Source organism: Quercus suber, unplaced genomic scaffold (genome assembly GCF_002906115.3).
Source record: "Quercus suber isolate HL8 unplaced genomic scaffold, Cork oak 2.0 scaffold_299, whole genome shotgun sequence".
Lineage (NCBI taxonomy): Eukaryota > Viridiplantae > Streptophyta > Magnoliopsida > Fagales > Fagaceae > Quercus > Quercus suber.
In genome coordinates, this window is record NW_027069755.1 from 274341 (window position 1) to 292312 (window position 17972).

The 17972-nt window shown below is 35.5% G+C and overlaps 2 protein-coding genes and 1 pseudogene across 2 annotated transcripts; all 3 read right to left on the minus strand.

Annotated features, from left to right (window-relative positions):
- Positions 1-1684: 1684 nt before the first annotated feature.
- Positions 1685-2396, minus strand: LOC136071288 (germin-like protein subfamily 1 member 7; annotated as a pseudogene).
- Positions 2397-2668: 272 nt separating this feature from the next.
- LOC136071285 (germin-like protein subfamily 1 member 16) lies at positions 2669-3591 on the minus strand. The gene is made up of 2 exons (XM_065782372.1): positions 3465-3591; positions 2669-3201 (listed from the first exon to the last, which is right to left on the minus strand). The coding sequence occupies exons 1-2, from the start codon at positions 3589-3591 to the stop codon at positions 2669-2671; spliced, it is 660 nt and encodes a 219-aa protein (XP_065638444.1).
- Positions 3592-11399: 7808 nt separating this feature from the next.
- LOC112011017 (germin-like protein subfamily 1 member 7) lies at positions 11400-12618 on the minus strand. The gene is made up of 2 exons (XM_024043393.2): positions 12425-12618; positions 11400-12149 (listed from the first exon to the last, which is right to left on the minus strand). Exons 1-2 carry the CDS (start codon positions 12549-12551, stop codon positions 11614-11616), a joined length of 663 nt encoding a protein of 220 aa, XP_023899161.1. The 5' UTR covers positions 12552-12618; the 3' UTR covers positions 11400-11613.
- Positions 12619-17972: the final 5354 nt, after the last annotated feature.

Genomic DNA, 17972 nt, shown 5'->3' on the forward strand with positions numbered 1-17972 from the left:
GATTTGTCTTTTGATTCAAACCTTGCCCACTTCTACATACACCATTCTCTAAATCTTCTTTAATTTTGGCAAATTGTGTATCTCAAAGAGCATCTTGTCTCTTACAAGAACCTCCAACAACAGTTACTAAAGTACTAACCACATAAAAAAATTCAGCAATGTTAATGTGATTTTTAGCAACAGCAACAAGTGTCAATTGAAGTTGATGAGCAAAACAATGGACATAAAATGTTGACGTGTTCTCTTTCAAAATTAAATTTATGAGACCATTGATATCACCTTGCATATTACTAGCCCCGTCATAACCTTGCTCACGTAGTTTTATAAACTCAAATTATGTTCACAAAGTAAACATTCAATAGCATGTTTGAGTAACAAAGCGGTAGTACTTGCTACATGTACAATACCAAGGAATCGCTCTATAATAATTCCTTCTTTATTCACATAACGAAGAACGAGGGCCATTTGTTCTTTCACTGAGATATCACGTGACTCATCAACTAATATTGAAAAGAACCCATTGTCAAGATCCTTGATGATGGCTTTGGATGTTTCGTGTGCAATTGCATTCACAATATCTTCTTGAATTTCAGGGTGGGTAAGCTTGCAATTTTTCGGAGCTTTTTGCAACACTTCATTGATAGATTCATTGTGATCCCCCAAAAAGTGTACAAGCTCAAGGAAATTTCCTTTATCACATGTACAGCCAATGCCATCACAGCAACTTTTAAGCCTATGTAGAGGTGCTCAAAGTTGCTAGCGGTGGCTGTAGGTGATGAACTCGTTAGCTGTGATCAGAGGCAATCTTGCAGCCTTGCATGTTGCGGGCTAGTTGATGACATCGCTAAGAAGGTTGTGAGATTTCAAAATTTTGGGTTGTGGATTTTGGTTTATCATGGCTTGGTCAAGATCAAATTTGACTGAAAAGAACAGTTTAGAAAGAGGAAAGAGCAAAAGCAAGATTTTAACATGACAACTTTACTATCAAACTCATGTATTAACAAGATCAAAAGTAGGGTTTATATACTAGAGAACTACTCTAGGTTAGCCCTAGACCAACTCACGATTAGTTTGTTTTTTCTTCAAGCACATGAACCTACAAAGGTTTGGGCTTCTTGGACCGTGTATTTTTAACAATATTTGAGAAATTCTTATTTCACATTGTCCGGTACAATATAAATTTACATTGTAGAGATACAAAAAGTGGCAAATGTTGTACACATTTGCAAAAAGTATACAATATTTACAAATTTTAGTAAATGTGTACAATATTTACCACTTTTTATGTGTTTACAATGTAAGTTTACATTGTAAGTACAATATAAACATATAAAGGTCCACAATATTTAACCCCTTAAGTATTATGTTTTTCTCCCTTGTATAATTCTTTCCATGTTACCTCGGTATGAAAACATAGTGTTGTAGAAGCCCGATACTCTTACTATTGCAACACCCAAAAATGTTGCTTCAATGGAATGTTTAACATAGAATAGGTGCTAGTTAATTGTTCTGCCTTTCCTATGACACAATGACTCGCGTAGAAAAAAAAAAATCATAACAAATTATTTTATTTGATAATAATTATTTCTATGGCATTAAATCAAGGGAAACAATGTAAACTTTATTCAAACTATATATTGGTTTATAATTTCTATTACAAATATTTTTCCAAATTGTGGTTGACTTAGAATTGCTTTTGAAGATAATCAACTAAATTCTTGTCCAACTGGAAGGCCTTGGCAAGAACATCAAGATTGATTGGAGGATTAGATCCAAAGACCGCGTTTGCTATTGTGATCAACCTAGGATTTTGACTGTTGAGACCAGCAAAGGCAATAGCATTGGTTTGCCCTATGTTGAATTGGAAGTGAATGAGACCAATTGGGAATACAAAGACATCTCCCTTGTTTAGAACTTTGGTGAAGAGTTTGTTTGGGTTTGATGTGACAAATCCAACCAAGAGAGCTCCCTCCATAACTACCAAAAGCTCAATGCCACAAGGGTAAGTGTGAGGAGAATTTAGGCCATACGGTGCAAAGTCAAAACGAGCCAAAGATATACCTAGAGTGTTGACACTTGGTAATTAATCGATGTTCACAAGATTGACATGTGATCATAGTTTACTTGCAATTGTATTTCAAGGAATATCAAGTCTGGGAAAGAAAAAATCATTGGCTATGATAGTTGCTGGGTCCTTGCAAAATTTTCTATTCACAAATACTACGCAAAGAAAAGTTTGTTATTGTCACAAATAAGACAATTTTATAACAATGGACAATAGCATGTCATGTAGGGAAAAACATATAATGTAGATAGTATAAAATATAACTGTCGAATTTCACAAATAAAAAGTATTACTTCTTTCCCTAATTACCTGTAGGGGTGTTTTTCAACATAGATAAGTGCTACTGAGCCCTCAATTTGGCCATATTGTAAAACTGAAATAAAAATTCTATCTTTAATACAATTTTTGTCAATTTAGTAACGCACTAATTGCTCTGCATTTGCTTGGACACCATGGCACATAAAAAAATCATAAGGCAATTCTATTTGATACTAATTATTTTTATGGAATTACATATAAAGAATCAAGGAAAACTTTATTCAAACTCTGCTTTGTAATGGTTCATCATTCCTATTACATTTATTTTTCCAAATTGTGGTTTGATTAGAATTGTTTTTGGAGATAATCAACTACATTCTTGTCAAATTGGAAGGCTTTGATGAGAACATTAGGATTGATGGGAGGATTAGATCCAAAGACCGTGTTTGCAATGGTGATCACCCCGGGATTTTGGCTATTGAGACCAGCAAAAGCAACAACATTGGTCTGCCCTATGTTGAATTGGAAGTGAATGAGACCAATTGGGAATGCAAAGACGTCTCCCTTGTTTAGAACTTTGGTGAAGAGTTTGTTTGGGTTGGATGTGACAAATCCAACTAAGAGAGTACCCTCTTCAACTACTAAAATCTTAGAGGCACAAGGGTGAGTGTGTGGAAGATCCAAGCCATATGGTGCAAAGTCAAGACGAGCTAAAGATATGCCTAGAGTGTTCAAACCTAGTAGCATATCGACGTTCACAAGAGTGACATTGAATCCGACTTTATTTCCAATGTTTGCAGGAGTATTGAGTCCGGAGAAGAAAAAATCATCAGCTGTGACAGCTGCTGGATCCTTACAAAATTTTCCATTCACAAATACTACAAAAAGAAAAGTTTCTCATGGTTAGAAAATAATAATAATAATAATAATAAGAAACTTCTATAACAATGGACAATAACAAGTCAACTAAAAAAAAAAAAATCTGATGTAGATGATGATACAACCATATGGCATGTTTTTATTAATTTTTTTTTTAATTGAAGGCATAATTTCATTAATGTGTACAACTTCTAATGATTTCAAATGACCGTGATGAAAATTACTACTACTACTACTAATAATAATGAGAGTATGTACATACCAGCAAAATTGGTGTTGTTGATTGCGACACAAAAGTCTTGCAGAGGGCTAGGGTCATAGGCAGACACAAGGGAGGATGCCAAAGCCAAAAGGGCCATAGTTATAAGGTAAATAACACCTTTAATCATGTTTGAGGTTTTGTTATCTCTATATTCTGAGTATTTGAAAGTTCAAATAGCGTTAAAAACACTATGAATGTTTAGACCCCCAAATAACAAATTACCAATTCAAGTTTTATATCAAACAATGTATGTGCGGAAAATGATAACAAGCTTATAACAGAATTGATAAACAATCTAAATCATAAATAATCACAATCACAACATTAATTAAATGGTAAAGATAAAGAGAAGAGAGATGCAAACACAAGGACGACGCATGATGTGTTATCGAAGAGGAAACCGAAGCCCTCAACGTAAAACGTCTCCGCCGTCCTCCAAGCAGTCAATAATCCACTAGAAAATATAGTTGGCATACATGAATAGCAATAGATCCTCCAAGCCTAATCTACCTAAGTACCTAAGCCTTCCAAGCTTTTTGCTCCAACGAGGTTACACCGAACCTTTTTCTTCTCTAGCTTACTAGATTCCGCTATAAACCATAGCATCAATCAATAATCATTGGTCCCTTCCAAACTACTTCCCTTAGCACCAAAAGACCTTCTCACAGACGTAGATGTGGTGAGAAAAGGATTTGGTCAAGAACCTCTCAAGGATGTATCAATGGAGAGGAAGAGAGTAGAGAAATTTGAAGAGTCTCTTAGGTGAAGATTGTGGATAAGGCAATCTTGTCTTTCTCTAGAGTTTTTCTCTCAAAATTCTCTCTAGAAGCTCTCTACATTTCATGGGAATGAGGGGTATTTATACTAGGGTGAGAATAGAATGCGAAGAGTTAGTTTTCCCCAAACATGGTGTTCTGGCAACTTAACCTCGCGACTAGGTTGAGTCACGAGTTCAAGTCGCAAGCTAACGGCCTGACCAGCCTGGGACCTAAGCCTTCCAAGCTTTTTGCTCCAACGAGGTTGCACCGAACCTTTTTCTTCTCTAGCTTACTAGATTCCGCTATAAACCATAGCATCAATCAATAATCATTGGTCCCTTCCAAACTACTTCCCTTAGCACCAAAAGACCTTCTCACAGACGTGGATGTGGTGAGAAAAGGATTTGGTCAAGAACCTCTCAAGGATGTATCAATGGAGAGGAAAAGAGTAGAGAAATTTGAAGAGTCTCTTAGGTGAAGATTGTGGATGAGGCAATCTTGTCTTTCTCTAGAGTTTTTCTCTCAAAATTCTCTCTAGAAGCTCTCTACATTTCATGGGAATGAGGGGTATTTATACTAGGGTGAGAATAGAATGCGAAGAGTTAGTTTTTCCCAAACATGGTGTTCTGGCAACTTAACCTCGCGACTAGGTTGAGTCACGAGTTCAAGTCGCAAGCTAACGGCCTAACCAGCCTGGAACTTTTGTCCTATAGTGCAACAGCTGACGTGACTCTTCAGCTTCTGGCATACTTGGCACATGTGCAACATCTAGCGACTTGCAAGCCGCAAGCCACCCGCGAGATCCAGTCGCGAGTCCCTGCTTCTTTGCACAATCTTGAGCATTTCTTCACACTCTCTCACTCACTACCCTTACATGAATCTCACCTAAATACAGGGTTTCTAAGTGCTGAAATACAAGCAAATTGGCACGGAATAAAGCCAACAAGATGATTGATTAAATTCAACCTTACAGTATTCTTTGCTTGGATGAGGGATGAGAATTTAGCATATGTGGAAATGTCTATTTATAGAGAGGAGTCAGCGAACCGGTCCATGTTTTTCACAAAAAAAGAAGCATATAAATTATTTGAATTATATCATTTTTTTAGTTTATGGGGTGAACCATTCTTGCTTGGTAGTTCTTAAACCTTTTTTCAATTTTTAATTTATGAAGCGAACCACTCTTTAACCATGTCTGCACGTATTTAAAAACCAATGAAACCTGACCACTTCATCGCTATTGTATAGTTTTCATACTGTTTTTTGGCCAACCCAATAATGCGCCTTACATATGTCGATGGTATATTTAAAATGAAATGACTGAAGCTTCTATGCATGTTGTTTGCGTCCTCATTGCAATGCGTGGCGTAAACTCTTTAAGTCGAATGTTTTAAACTTATTATCTTATTTTCTTATCTTGCATCATTTTATTGACTTTATCTTGATTGATGGGTACTAAATACTTCTTAATGGTTTAGTTAGATTTTTAATGTTTTTATATTTTTGACGTTTACCTTTTTTGTTCTCTCTTTATGTTGACCCTATATATTTTGGTGCATTTCGTTTAAAATCGAAGATTTTTAACAGAATATTACAGACGAATTCTCATTGCTTATATCGTGCAAAATAATTTTTTGAAAGAGATAGAAAGTGATATTTGTTAGACAAGAACAACATTCCAGGATTAATCTATGATCTAGATGTAAAGTAAACAACAAGTACTGAATGACACAACCATGTTTGATGTTACGTGTTAGTGAATTCCCAAAGAATATATTCCAATTTCTTTTAACGACAAATTAAAATATCAGAACAACCTTATTATGACTGCGGATTTCCGAACATATACGTGTTAGTGAATTCCCAAAGAATATATTCCAATTTCTTTTAACGACAAATTAAAATATCAGAACAACCTTATTATGACTGCGGATTTCCGAACATTTATCTTTCTGTGAAAGTATCAGCCATTTTCAACTTCTGTGGCAAACACCGCAAGGAAGAGCTGGCATTTAAGAGTTGGGATCAACGTTAAATGGTTAGATTCGGAAATAGTATCAAATATTCAAAAATTATCAAGTAATTTTGTATGTCAAAAATCAAATGCAGATCTTTCTTACAATAAATTAAATTAATAATGTACTTAATGCACAAATCTCTCACTTTTACGGTGTTTAAGAGAAGTGTTTGGTAGATAGTATTTTTTGAGTCCAACATTGTTCTAAGGAGTGAGATCATTTTTTTTTTTTTTTAATAAACAATTTTAAGCCACCATTGATATGCTAAAAAAGTGGGCTTAGTGAGGACTAAGGTTTTATCTATATCACATTCATGTGTGCCATCCCATAGCATCTCACGCACATGAGGTCCATGTGGTGATTAAAGAGATTATCTATGTGTAATTTTAATCGTGGGCTTAGTGAGGACTAAGGTTTTATCTATATCACATTCATGTGTGCCATCCCATAGCATCTCACACATGTGAGGTCCATGTGGTGATTAAAGATATTATCTATGTGCAATTTTAATCACGTGACTTTTTTTAATGAGAATAAATTGGGCTTGGAGCTGGCGTAAAACCAATGTTTTACGCCAGTCAATGAGACCACACCACGTCATTATTTCAATAAAAGCCAAAAACACCTTACCGCATACAATAACAACACTCTTAAATCCCAAATCACAAACGCTGATCAGACCAAAATGAAAAATCTCCTTTGCAGCTTTGCATCCTTGTCCAGTGAGTCTCTTGCGTTGGAGTGGGAAAGGCAAGGCATGGGCTCGACTCAATGCTTACCAGCCTTGCCCTTTGGATGTGGTGTGGGCAACTTATGATCTGTTACAAACTCAATTCGCTCGAGTATTAGAAATGGTACAATTTTTTTTTTTTTTTTACCTTGAGATCGTGAAACCATGCTCACGGTGGCTCTGGACACTGGTTTTAAAAGAACTGAAGAAGTGAATAAACAAGAAGGAAAGTACTTCAAAAAGAAAAGACACATTGGCAGATTTGATTTTTACATGATTGGATTTTTTTTTTTTTTAATTTGCAAAGAAATACTCGTTTTATTGAAATAATGACATGGCGTGTTTTCATTGGCTAGCGTAAAACACTAGTTTTATGCTAGCTCCGGACACAATTTTTTCTCTTTTTTAATTAGTCATATGACATATTTAAATAATACACATAAATAATCCAATAAATTGCAACCTAATGGGTTGAACTAAGGTCTAGTTGCTGTTGCAGCAAAATATAGGATAGGAGTGTCCACAGGTCAGGTTGGGTGGGCAGTTGGAGGACAATATTTTTAACCAACCCGCAAATAGCCTATCGGGAAAATTCTGATCCTCTACCAACCCATCAATCTATAAATTCAAAATGTCAGTTAAAAATCTTAATGGTTTCAACTTGACAAGTTGAGTAGGTTGGATGGGTTGGCAAATTTAGTTGACTAAATGAAATTATTTCAATAAAATTGGATATTTGTTTGCTCACTCAAATAAAATTCTTTAAAAAAAATGAAACACTGCAAATTAATTTATTAAAAATAATAACAAATATCAGCAAATGATGCCATATGGTTTTTCGTTTTTTTCTTTTGTTTCTAAACAATTTGCTTGTATGAGACTTGACTTATCGATGTAGTCTTCGTTCACTTATGTGTAATATGTGTGGCACTTTGTTTAACAACCCTTGTGTTTTGCAACCCCTATGATTCACATCAACTTGTTTACTAGCTGATCAATAACTATATATGCAAAAGCACAGGGTTCAATTCTTGCAAGGAGAATGTCATGAGTGGCCTAGGGATGGGAACTTTGCCCCGCCCTGCTTTCACCCGCCCCTCCTCGCTTCGCCCCGTGTGGGTTTTCCCCGCCCCGCAAAGGTGGTGGGGTGGGGATGGGGCGAGATTTTAGACCCGCACCCTGGGGCGGGGCGGGGATGGGTTTACACTTTTTAGACCTACCCCGCCCCATCCCCACCCCGCCCTACATTAATAAGGATTAAAATGTAATTTTTTCATACCCTAAAACCCTACTATTTAAACAAAAATATCATCAACTTATTTTATTCTACCTAACATGGCTTTCTACCTCTTTTTTCTTTCTAGCAAAGTTGGAAATAGGGTACCAATTTTAACGTTTTCTTTTGTCTTTATTAGAAACAAATTTATATACTATTGAATTACTGATTTCATTCATGATTCATACGTCTCTCTCAACTTAATTTTCATCATCAACATAATTTTTTTTTTAATGTGGTACAGGTCTGGGCCTGAGTCTGAGACTCTAAATATTTGTGTCTGTGTCATTGTGTGTGTGTGGGCATTTGGCGGTTGTAACTTATAAGGTACAGTTTTGAGACTTTGTCCCATTCTTTATGAAATAGTCACAAAATGGGAGGACCTGAGTGTGCTAGATTTTAAACATACATAGGGAAAATTAACAAGAAATAAAGTTTTACGGGAGGGGGTGGGTCTTCGAAGGGCCTTAAGGGGCAGGGATGGGGCAAGAAATTTTCCCTGTCATACGGGGCAGGGCGAGGATGGGGCAAGGAAAATCCATGCGGGGCAGGGGCGAAGACCCCATCCTTTGGCCCCGCCGCGCCCCGCCCCATTGCCATCCCTTCATGAGTGACACGTATTTGGGTATTCAAATATTTAGCTTCTACTTCAAACGCAGCACAAGCTCTAGTGTTCTCAACTTGCTTTGTTTTGCTAGCACGTACAGCCAATGAAGCAGAATAGTTGTGCGGTGTAGGTGTATGGCACATTATCGGTTGCTGAGGTGAACATGTTAGCCAATGTCGAAGTTGTTGGCAGTGCCCGTAGTGATGAACTCGTTGGCTGTGATCACAGGTAATCTTGCAGGTTGCGGGCTAGTTGATGGCAGCTGCTTAGAAGGTTGTGAGATTGCAAAAATTTGGGTTGTGGATTTCAGTGTATCGCAGCTTGGTCAAGATCAAATTTGACTCTAATATCAGGGTTTGTTTGTTTGTTTGTTTGTTTGTTTTTTTCAAAATAACACTGATTTTCAAATAATTACATTAGTTAGCTCATTTTCAAACCTATTTAGGAAACTAACATCTTGAGTGTAATAAACTCGATTTTAGAATGCTAAATTTGAGTCCATCAGATTCGTTTTCCATCAAATTGAAATCGAGCCATTTAGACTCGATTTCGGTACTCACAACAAAAATGAAAACAACAAAGAGAATCAACGAAAGAGAAACACAACAACCAATGAGAAAAGAGAAACAATCAAACAATTTTCTTCTCAAACAATCAAACACAACCCATTTCCAAAAACTCTTCTTCTCCAACAATCAAACACAACAACCAAAGAGAAACAATGAAATCAACAAACCCAAGATCTACCTGGGGTTTTGCTTGGATTGGTTCACACGGGTTTTGTTGGAGTTGTTGGGATCAAATTAGATCGAATCAGAGTTGTTGGAGTTAATTGCATCAAATCATTGGTTCTCTCTCACTTTGTCTTGTTCCATATCTCTCATTCCCCACCGAAGCTCACTTGGGTTTTGCCCAAATCGGATTAGACCTGGGTTTTGCTAGAGTTGAGTTTTACTTATACAACAAAATCGTGTGTAATAGGCTTGAGCTCTATGTTGAAATCGACTTCATCGTGCTTGATTTAGAACTCTGAAATCGAGTTTATTGCACTTGAGATGTTAGTTTCCTAAATAGTTCTGAAAACGTACTAACTAACAAAATTGTTTGAAAATTAGTATTATTTTGAAAAAAAAAAATCATCAATGTCAGTTAAAAGTTGTTGAGTGCTTGAAGGAAAGGAAAGAGAAAAAATAAAAGAAAGCGCAAAAGCAGGATTTTAACTTGATTCATATGTCCACATCAGAAACTCTTTTGTTAGGGTTTTAGACCCCAGTTAAGTTAGACTCAACTAGATTTCTAATCAATCAGTTAAAGTGATTAAACATGCAATTAGATCTAACTTAAAACAAACATCACACAATCACAAATCACAAGAATACTAAGAATGATGACCTAGGAAAACTTTTGAAATTGTGGTTTCAAAGTAAAAAACCTAGGGAGAATTTAACCTAAACAAACCTTAAGGCAACATTTTACTAATAGAATGGAGGTTTATACAATAGACTAAATCCTAAATCTACTGCTACGTCACGTAGTCCTTACTCACATGACCACACATAGTTCCGAATCCACAGACTATTCTATTGTGAAACTGTTGCACATAAACACTCATGTTTGTGACTTTGAGACTCCACTCAAATTTTAAGATCATCAACGGTGGTTGATTTGATTGCAGCAACTTTACTCTATAGCCAGATCTGTTAATACCACAAGGTTTCCAGTTGTAGCTTCAAAAGGATTTGGAAAAACTCCAATTCTCTGCACTGCCCTTCTCTTGAATATGTAAAAACGTGCTCTAGGATTTGTATTTAAATATCCTTAAGATCCATCAAAACCCTAGATCCAATGACTGAGAAAGAAAGTGAGAATTCAGATCTACCCGAATCTCAATCTGTCAAGATGTGCATCTCGATCGATCAAGATAAGCAAGACTGTTTTTGCACTTATCTTTTCCTACTTTCTTAAGTCTTCAATTGTGCAGAACTTCATTTGTCTTGTTTCTGAATATTTCTAGAGTAAACACTTAGACAAAAACTAAGTTCTAAAGATTACAATTTGTTCATCGTTGCCAACCTAAAAATATGGACTTTACATCCTTACTATTGGACTCTTGTGTTTGCAATGAAAAAAAGTAGGGTTTATATACTAGAGAACTACTCTAAGTTAGCCCTAAACTAACTAATAAATTTGTTTTTTTGTTCTACAAGCACATAGACCATATATCTTTAACAATATTTAAACCCTTAAGTATTATGTTTTTCTTCCTCTTATAATTTTTCCATGTTACAACGGTATCAATACATAGTGTTGTAGAAGCTCAATACATTTGCTATTTGGACACCCAAAAAATGTTGCTTCAATCTTACATGCAGAAATGTTTGACATAGAATAGATGCTACTAAGTCCTAATTAAATTTGACCTTCAATTTGCATAAACGAAAACAAATTCTGTCTATTTTAAATACTATTTAGATCTTCTTATATTTAATAGTTAGGTGCTAGTAATTTCAAACATTGTGGATCCAAGGTGTAATCAAGATTTATTCGTGGACTGATTGCTTTGCCTTTCCTATTACAAAATGACTTGCTTTGCATTTCCTATTACACAATGACTTGCACTGAAAAAAAAAATAACAAATCATTTAATTTGATAATAATTATTTCAATGGAATTACATCAAGGGAAACAATGTAAACTTTATTCAAACTATATAGTGGTTCATCATTCCTATTACAAATATTTTTCCAAATTGTAGTTGGCTTAAAATTGTTTCTGAAGATAATCAACTACATTCTTGTCCAATTGGAAGGCCTTGGCAAGAACATCAGGATTGATTGGAGGATTAGATCCAAAGACTGCATTTGCTATGGTGATCAACCCAGGATTTTGACTGCTAAGACCAGCAAAGGCAACAGCATTGCTCTGCCCTATGTTGAATTGGAAGTGAATGAGACCAATTGGGAAGACAAAGACATCTCCCTTGTTTAGAACTTTGGTGAAGAGTTTGTTTGGGTTGGATGTGACAAATCCAACCAAGAGAGTACCCTCCATGACTACCAAAAGCTCAGTGCCGCGAGGGTGAGTGTGAGGAGGATTTAGGCCATATGGGGCGAAGTCGAGACGAGCCAAAGATATACCAAGAGTGTTGAGACCAGGTAATTTATCGACATTCACAAGATTGACACTTGATCCAAGTTTACTTGCAGCTGTGTTTCCAGGAATATTGAGTCCGGGAAAGAAAAAATCATTGGCTGTGACAGTTGATGGGTCCTTGCAAAATTTTCCATTCACAAATACTACACAGAGAAAAGTTTGTTATTGTCACAAATAAGAAAGTTCTGTAACAGTGGACAATAGCATGTCTTGTAGGCAAAAAACAATGTAATGTAGATGATATAACGTAGGTGATGATAATAATTTCATTAATGTGTTGAACTTCATGAAAATGATCTTGAAAGAACGTAGGTGATTACGACACTATACGTTCTGCTAATAATGAGCGGGCATGTAGATTTGCAGCGCGTCAAAAAATAAAAAAAAAATTAAAAAGTAGGAGGGACCATGTACATACCAGCAGAATCGGTGTTGTTAATTGCGACACAAAAGTCTTGCAAAGGACTAGGGTCATAAGCTGAAACAAGGGTGGTTGCCAAAGCCAAAATGGCCACAGTAAAAAGGTAAGGAACACCTTTCATCATATTTGAGGTTATGCTATCTCTATCTTGTGGTATAACTAGTACTCTGCGTATTCTTGCTTGGGTGAGGGATGGTAACAAAGCATATGAGGATATGTCTACTTATAGAGAGGAATCAGTGAACATGTCATACTTTTCACAAACAGTGCATATAAGACTTGGTAATCCTTCAACTGTTCTTAATTTCTTATTTTAATGCCGGTCAAAAAAAAAAAAAATCTTATTTAATGGCTGAACCATTCTTTAACCACTACTACCCTGTACACATTTGAAAAGCAATCAAATTGGACCACTTCAATGCCATTGTGCAGCTTTGGTGTTGCTTTGGCTGAACCACAAATTAACCTTACGTTCTTAGTATATTTAACATTTAAATAATTGAAGAACCCATGCATATATCTTGACTCTTTGCTCATTAGGGAATGTTTAATTGTCAACGGTGTGACCCATATAATTAAGTATGCTTTTGTTGAACTAATCTTATTGACCTCATCCTATCTGGTGGGTACTAATTACTAAATATGTTTTAGTTGTTTTTTAGATTTAGGCTCTATTTAGATTGGCGTTTGCATCCAAGGAGTCTGCGTTTTTCACTTTTTTTTTTTACCAACGCCTCTTGCACTGTTCATGGAACATAAACAATACATTAAGGCAAATGAACAGTATTTTTTGTGTGAACAGTAACCGAAAATTATTTTTTTATTTTTTTTAGCTTTCAGCAAAATAGGCAATATCCAAACGCACAGTTAATGGTTTTCTAAAACCAATAACTACCGTGGCAATTGTTTCAATTTAATGGGCAAAATTCAATCTCTGTTATCCATTTTTTAAATTCTAAGCAATAACAGAACATATAAAAGCACAAAACTATTGATTAAAGCTAAACTTTATGTTTCACCTGAGGCTTTGTTATAAATCGATTTTTTTTTTTTCTGTCATTGAACTGAGAGAAAACGCTTTTTTTAGATTGAGAATAGGGGAAAAAAGTAGAAAGCTTCCTTCCTAGACTCGCTTTTGATCTTTGAGTCCAACAACTTGCCTCTTTTCAAAATCGTCACCTTCTTCATCACTGGACCGGTCTTCGCCACTCTCCAATTGTTTGCAGAGCTCGACCTCCTCGAGACCGACAACACCACCGTGGTGACATACCTCTTCTTCTCCTGCCGAACCACCAGATTCCAGCTAGATCTAGTGTTAGAATAGTTAAAAGTTAGGGTTTCCATAGTTTTTCCGATGATAAGAAACAGCCGGCTTCTGCATTTTCTCCTTTCTTCTTTATTTTTTTGCTGGGGCTTTTTTGTTTGCTTTTAAGGAGCACCATGGAAAAGCAAAAAGCATAACTTTTGATGGGTTGAGATGAGAACAAGTTCATAGCTGATGGGCTGCAATCCCTTACAATTAAATAATCTTTGCTACACATAAGTTCATTGAAAGTTGTTTTAACTTCTAATATAAGTGGACATCTTTGTTTTCCTTTTTGTTCTCTCAAAAGGAGTTCCTCCACTATCTTCATGGTTATTTTTATTGTTTTATATGGTTTTAGTTGTAGTGAGCCAATGACTATTGGATTTATTTGGATTTATTCTTCAGCGGAAGGCACAAATCCTACAATTCGAAAGATTTGAAATTTGAAGCTGTGGGTTCTCTTGCAGTTGCAGTTCAGGAAAAAGAAGGGGAAAAAAAAAAGAATTTTTAGTTTTAATGCCATTTGTTTGGATTGTTAAATTGAACAAATGTCAAAATTTTAAATAGGGAACCTAAAGTACAGTACCTTAAATTGGACAAATGTCAAAATTTTAAGTGGGGATGTCACGCCTTGAACCCAAAAGGTTCCAAAGCATGAGAAAACATCTCAAAAGTACTAGTAGATTTTTCCCTTTAGAACAATACAATCCAAATAAATCATATCAAGTACCAACATCAGGAATTATCATAATAATTCCATTAAATATTCTCCCAAAGTAAGTAAGAGCTCTATGCAACATGGTTATTTTTCAAAAATCCCATTAAAAGGTACTTACCTTACAACCCGCAAAAGCCCTAATTCTCCAAGCTCCAAAGTAAATTAGCTAGAACCTAAACATTATCAAGAAAATCTATCACAATAAGCATAAAGCTTGAAATTGTATCTAAGTACAATTTAGGAATTGCCAAATAAGCACTTTGCTTAGGCAAGCCTTGTATTTAACCTCACAAATAAAGTGTTTCACTTCCAAAGTTTCTCAACAATTTCATTACAAGGCATAGACTCCAATTTATCATCATATCATTCAAATCATCTCCTTTACCATAAGAGATCCTAGCACTTCATGAATTTCTTCCACCATATATAAATACCATTTTCAAGAGACCCATGAAACAACATTTATAACAATACCCACTATTACAAACCCCACAAGAAAATCCTCTACTAGCTCCAAATAAACAATAAAAATTAAATTCATCAACTATTTCACATTAGAAAGTCAAAACACCCAAATCTTCACCACTTAGATAAACACCATTGCAAAACTATAAAGCCACTCATCAAATCATTCCACAAACACAAAACCCATACATATAAACACATGAATATCACTTCTAAAGCTCATAACTCACATGGATATCATTATCAAAGCTTAGATTAAAGGACCTCAAGCAAAAGCATATAAACCCACCAAAAAATAAGGAATTTTTACCACAAATAAATGAGATGAGTGAGCCTTACCTTTTTCCCATCGAGTTTTCCAATGATACTTGCCAGAAAATGATGGTGGAGGTGGTGCTATGGAGTGGGTACCGTGGAAGAGGATGAGAGAGCGATAGAGAGGAGAGTTTGTTGTATGGAGAAAAAATGAAAAAAATAAGAAGAAAGAAGCAGGTGAGTGGCCGGCCAAGAGAGTGATGATATTTGTGAGATGTGTGGTTGAGGGAAGTGAGGTAGGTGGGGTCACAGGTGTGGCTCCTTAAAATATTTGACCCCCTCCCCTCCCTTTTTTTCTTTACTCTTGAATTGAGCTGGGACGTTACAAGGGATCCTGTAAGGTTGAAATTTATCAACCATCTTGTTGGCTTTATTCCGTGCCAATTTGCTTGTAATTTAAGCAATTAGTAACCCTGTATTTAGGTGGGATCATTGTAAGGGCAGTGTGTGAGAAGATGTGAAGAAAAGCTCAAGTATGTGCAAGAAGGCAGAGTTTCGCAGCTAGAACTCGCGGCTTGCAAGCCGTCAAATGCTAGCACGTGAGATGCACAAAGGGAAGCTGAAGGGTCGCGCCAACTGTCGCACTACAGGACAAAAGTTCTAAGCTGGCCAAGAAGTTACGTCGCGACTTAAACTCGCAACTTGGACAAGCCGCGAAGTCAAGCCGCCAATCAGCCCTGTTTGGCAAAAACTGACTCTTCATATTTTAAACACACACCACTATATATAGACTCTTATACCCACTAAATTGACAGAGCTTCCAGATAGAAAAATTGAGAGAGAAACCCTAAAGAAAAACAAGATTGCCTCATCTCCAATCTTCACTAAGAGACTCCTCAAATTCCTCTACTCTCTTCCTCTCTATTGATATATCTTTGAGAGGTTATTGACCAAATCTTTTTCTCACCACACCCACATCTGTGAGAAGGTCTTTTGGTGCTAAGGGAAGCAGTTTGAAAGGACCAATGGTTATTGGTTGATGCTATGGACTATAGCGGAATCCAGTAAGCTAGAAAAGAAAAAGGTCCAGCGCAACCTCGTTGGAGCAAGAAGCTTGGAGGGCTTAAGTACTTGGGTAGATTAGGCTTGGAGAGTCTTTTGCTGTTCATGTATCCCAACTATATTTTCTAGTGGATTATTGACCTCTTGGAGAGTGGCGGAGAGGTTTTACGCCGAGGGCTTCAGTTTCTTCTTCAATAACACATCGTGTGTTGTCCTTGTGTTTGTATCTCTCTTCCTTTATCTTTGCCTTTTATTTTCTGCTGTGGAAGTGATTATAATTGGCTTAGATTGTTTATCAATTCTGTGTTTAGCTTATGTTCATGTTCCATGCATTAATTGTTTGATAATAAGCTTGAATTGATATTTTGTATTTTGGGGTCTAAACGTTCAAAGGTGCTTTACACGCATTTTGAACTTTCAGATCCTAAGATACTATACCTAAATTTTGCCCATAGTATTATATATCTCTTTCATTGAACCATGAAATTAGTCCATTCCAAATGGAGACAATTCTTTTCTTATTTATTAGAGCATTAGCATTGGAGAATGCTAATGTCAAATCTAAGGGAAATTTAGAATTTTAAACCCCAAAATCATCTGCATTGGGGAATGCTAAACTGCAGTATTGCAAATTTTTTTGCAATACTGCTACAGTGCAATTCTAAACATAGAATTGCACTGTAGCAAGTATTGTAAAAAAAAAAAATTATTACGTAGAGAGAGGAGAGAGATGGAAGAGAAAAGATATAATTTTGATATATATTATTTTATTACGTAGATATATTATTTTAATGAGTAAAAGAGGGAAGTAGAAGTTTGGGATGTGGAGATATTGTAAAATGGTATGGTATAATGATAAAGTGGCTTTTTAAAATTGTAAAATAGAGTAGCATTGGAATTTTCCAATGCTAATGCTCTAAGGGGGCTCCTTGGAAATCATGCCTTGTTTAGATTAGGCAACTCAATAATAAAGATGACAAGTTTCTGTAGAATAAATGCTAGGGAAGTGTACAAACTAACAATTTTTTATTTTATTTTATACGTACATAATCTTATTATGTCATTTAAGTTTTATATATTGTACCCAAAACTTTTATAGTTCAACTGATAAACTTTCTCCATTACTATCACATAATCATGCGTGGTAGAAACGTGAAAGATATAATGCTTTTTCATAATGAATTGTTGAACTTTTAACTTATTGTTTTTTAAGAAGCCTTCAATTCAATTGAATAATTAGTATAGTACATACAAAATAATAAGGGAAAATTAAATAAAAATCTTACAGAGCATATAAAAGCACGAAACTATCACATAATCAATTTAAGGGGCCATACACAATCTCTGTCATTCTGAGCAATAACAGAGCATATAAGAGCACGAAACTATTGATTAAAGTTAAACTCTGTGTTTCACCTAAAGCTTGCTTATAAATCAATTTTGTCTATCATTGAACAGAGGGAAAACACTTTGTTTAGATTGACAAATTCTTTTTTAAAGGGAGAACAAGATTGCCAGTATATCGAAAAATAATTAATATAAAAACAAAAAAACAAAAAAATTATCAATAGTTTTCAATTTTTATTATCTAGAACTAGTCATAGACCATGCAATTCTTGGGAATATATAATTATTTTGTAATTTTAATATAATGCATAATTTTTTCTCTTAAATATGTTGAAAATGATTTGTTCTTCCTAAAAATTAAACAACTTCTATTCGGTCCAGTTTGCTCTGTT

Bases quoted from the DNA above. Each gene is read 5' to 3' on its own strand.
- LOC112011017 (XM_024043393.2), bottom strand. From the start codon at position 12,551: ATGATGAAAGGTGTTCCTTACCTTTTTACTGTGGCCATTTTGGCTTTG. The intron at 12,150-12,424 runs GTATGTACATGG...TTCTCTGTGTAG, and splicing joins TAACAACACCGATTCTGCTG to TATTTGTGAATGGAAAATTT.
- LOC136071285 (XM_065782372.1), bottom strand. From the start codon at position 3,591: ATGATTAAAGGTGTTATTTACCTTATAACTATGGCCCTTTTGGCTTTG. The intron at 3,202-3,464 runs GTATGTACATAC...TTCTTTTTGTAG, and splicing joins CAACAACACCAATTTTGCTG to TATTTGTGAATGGAAAATTT.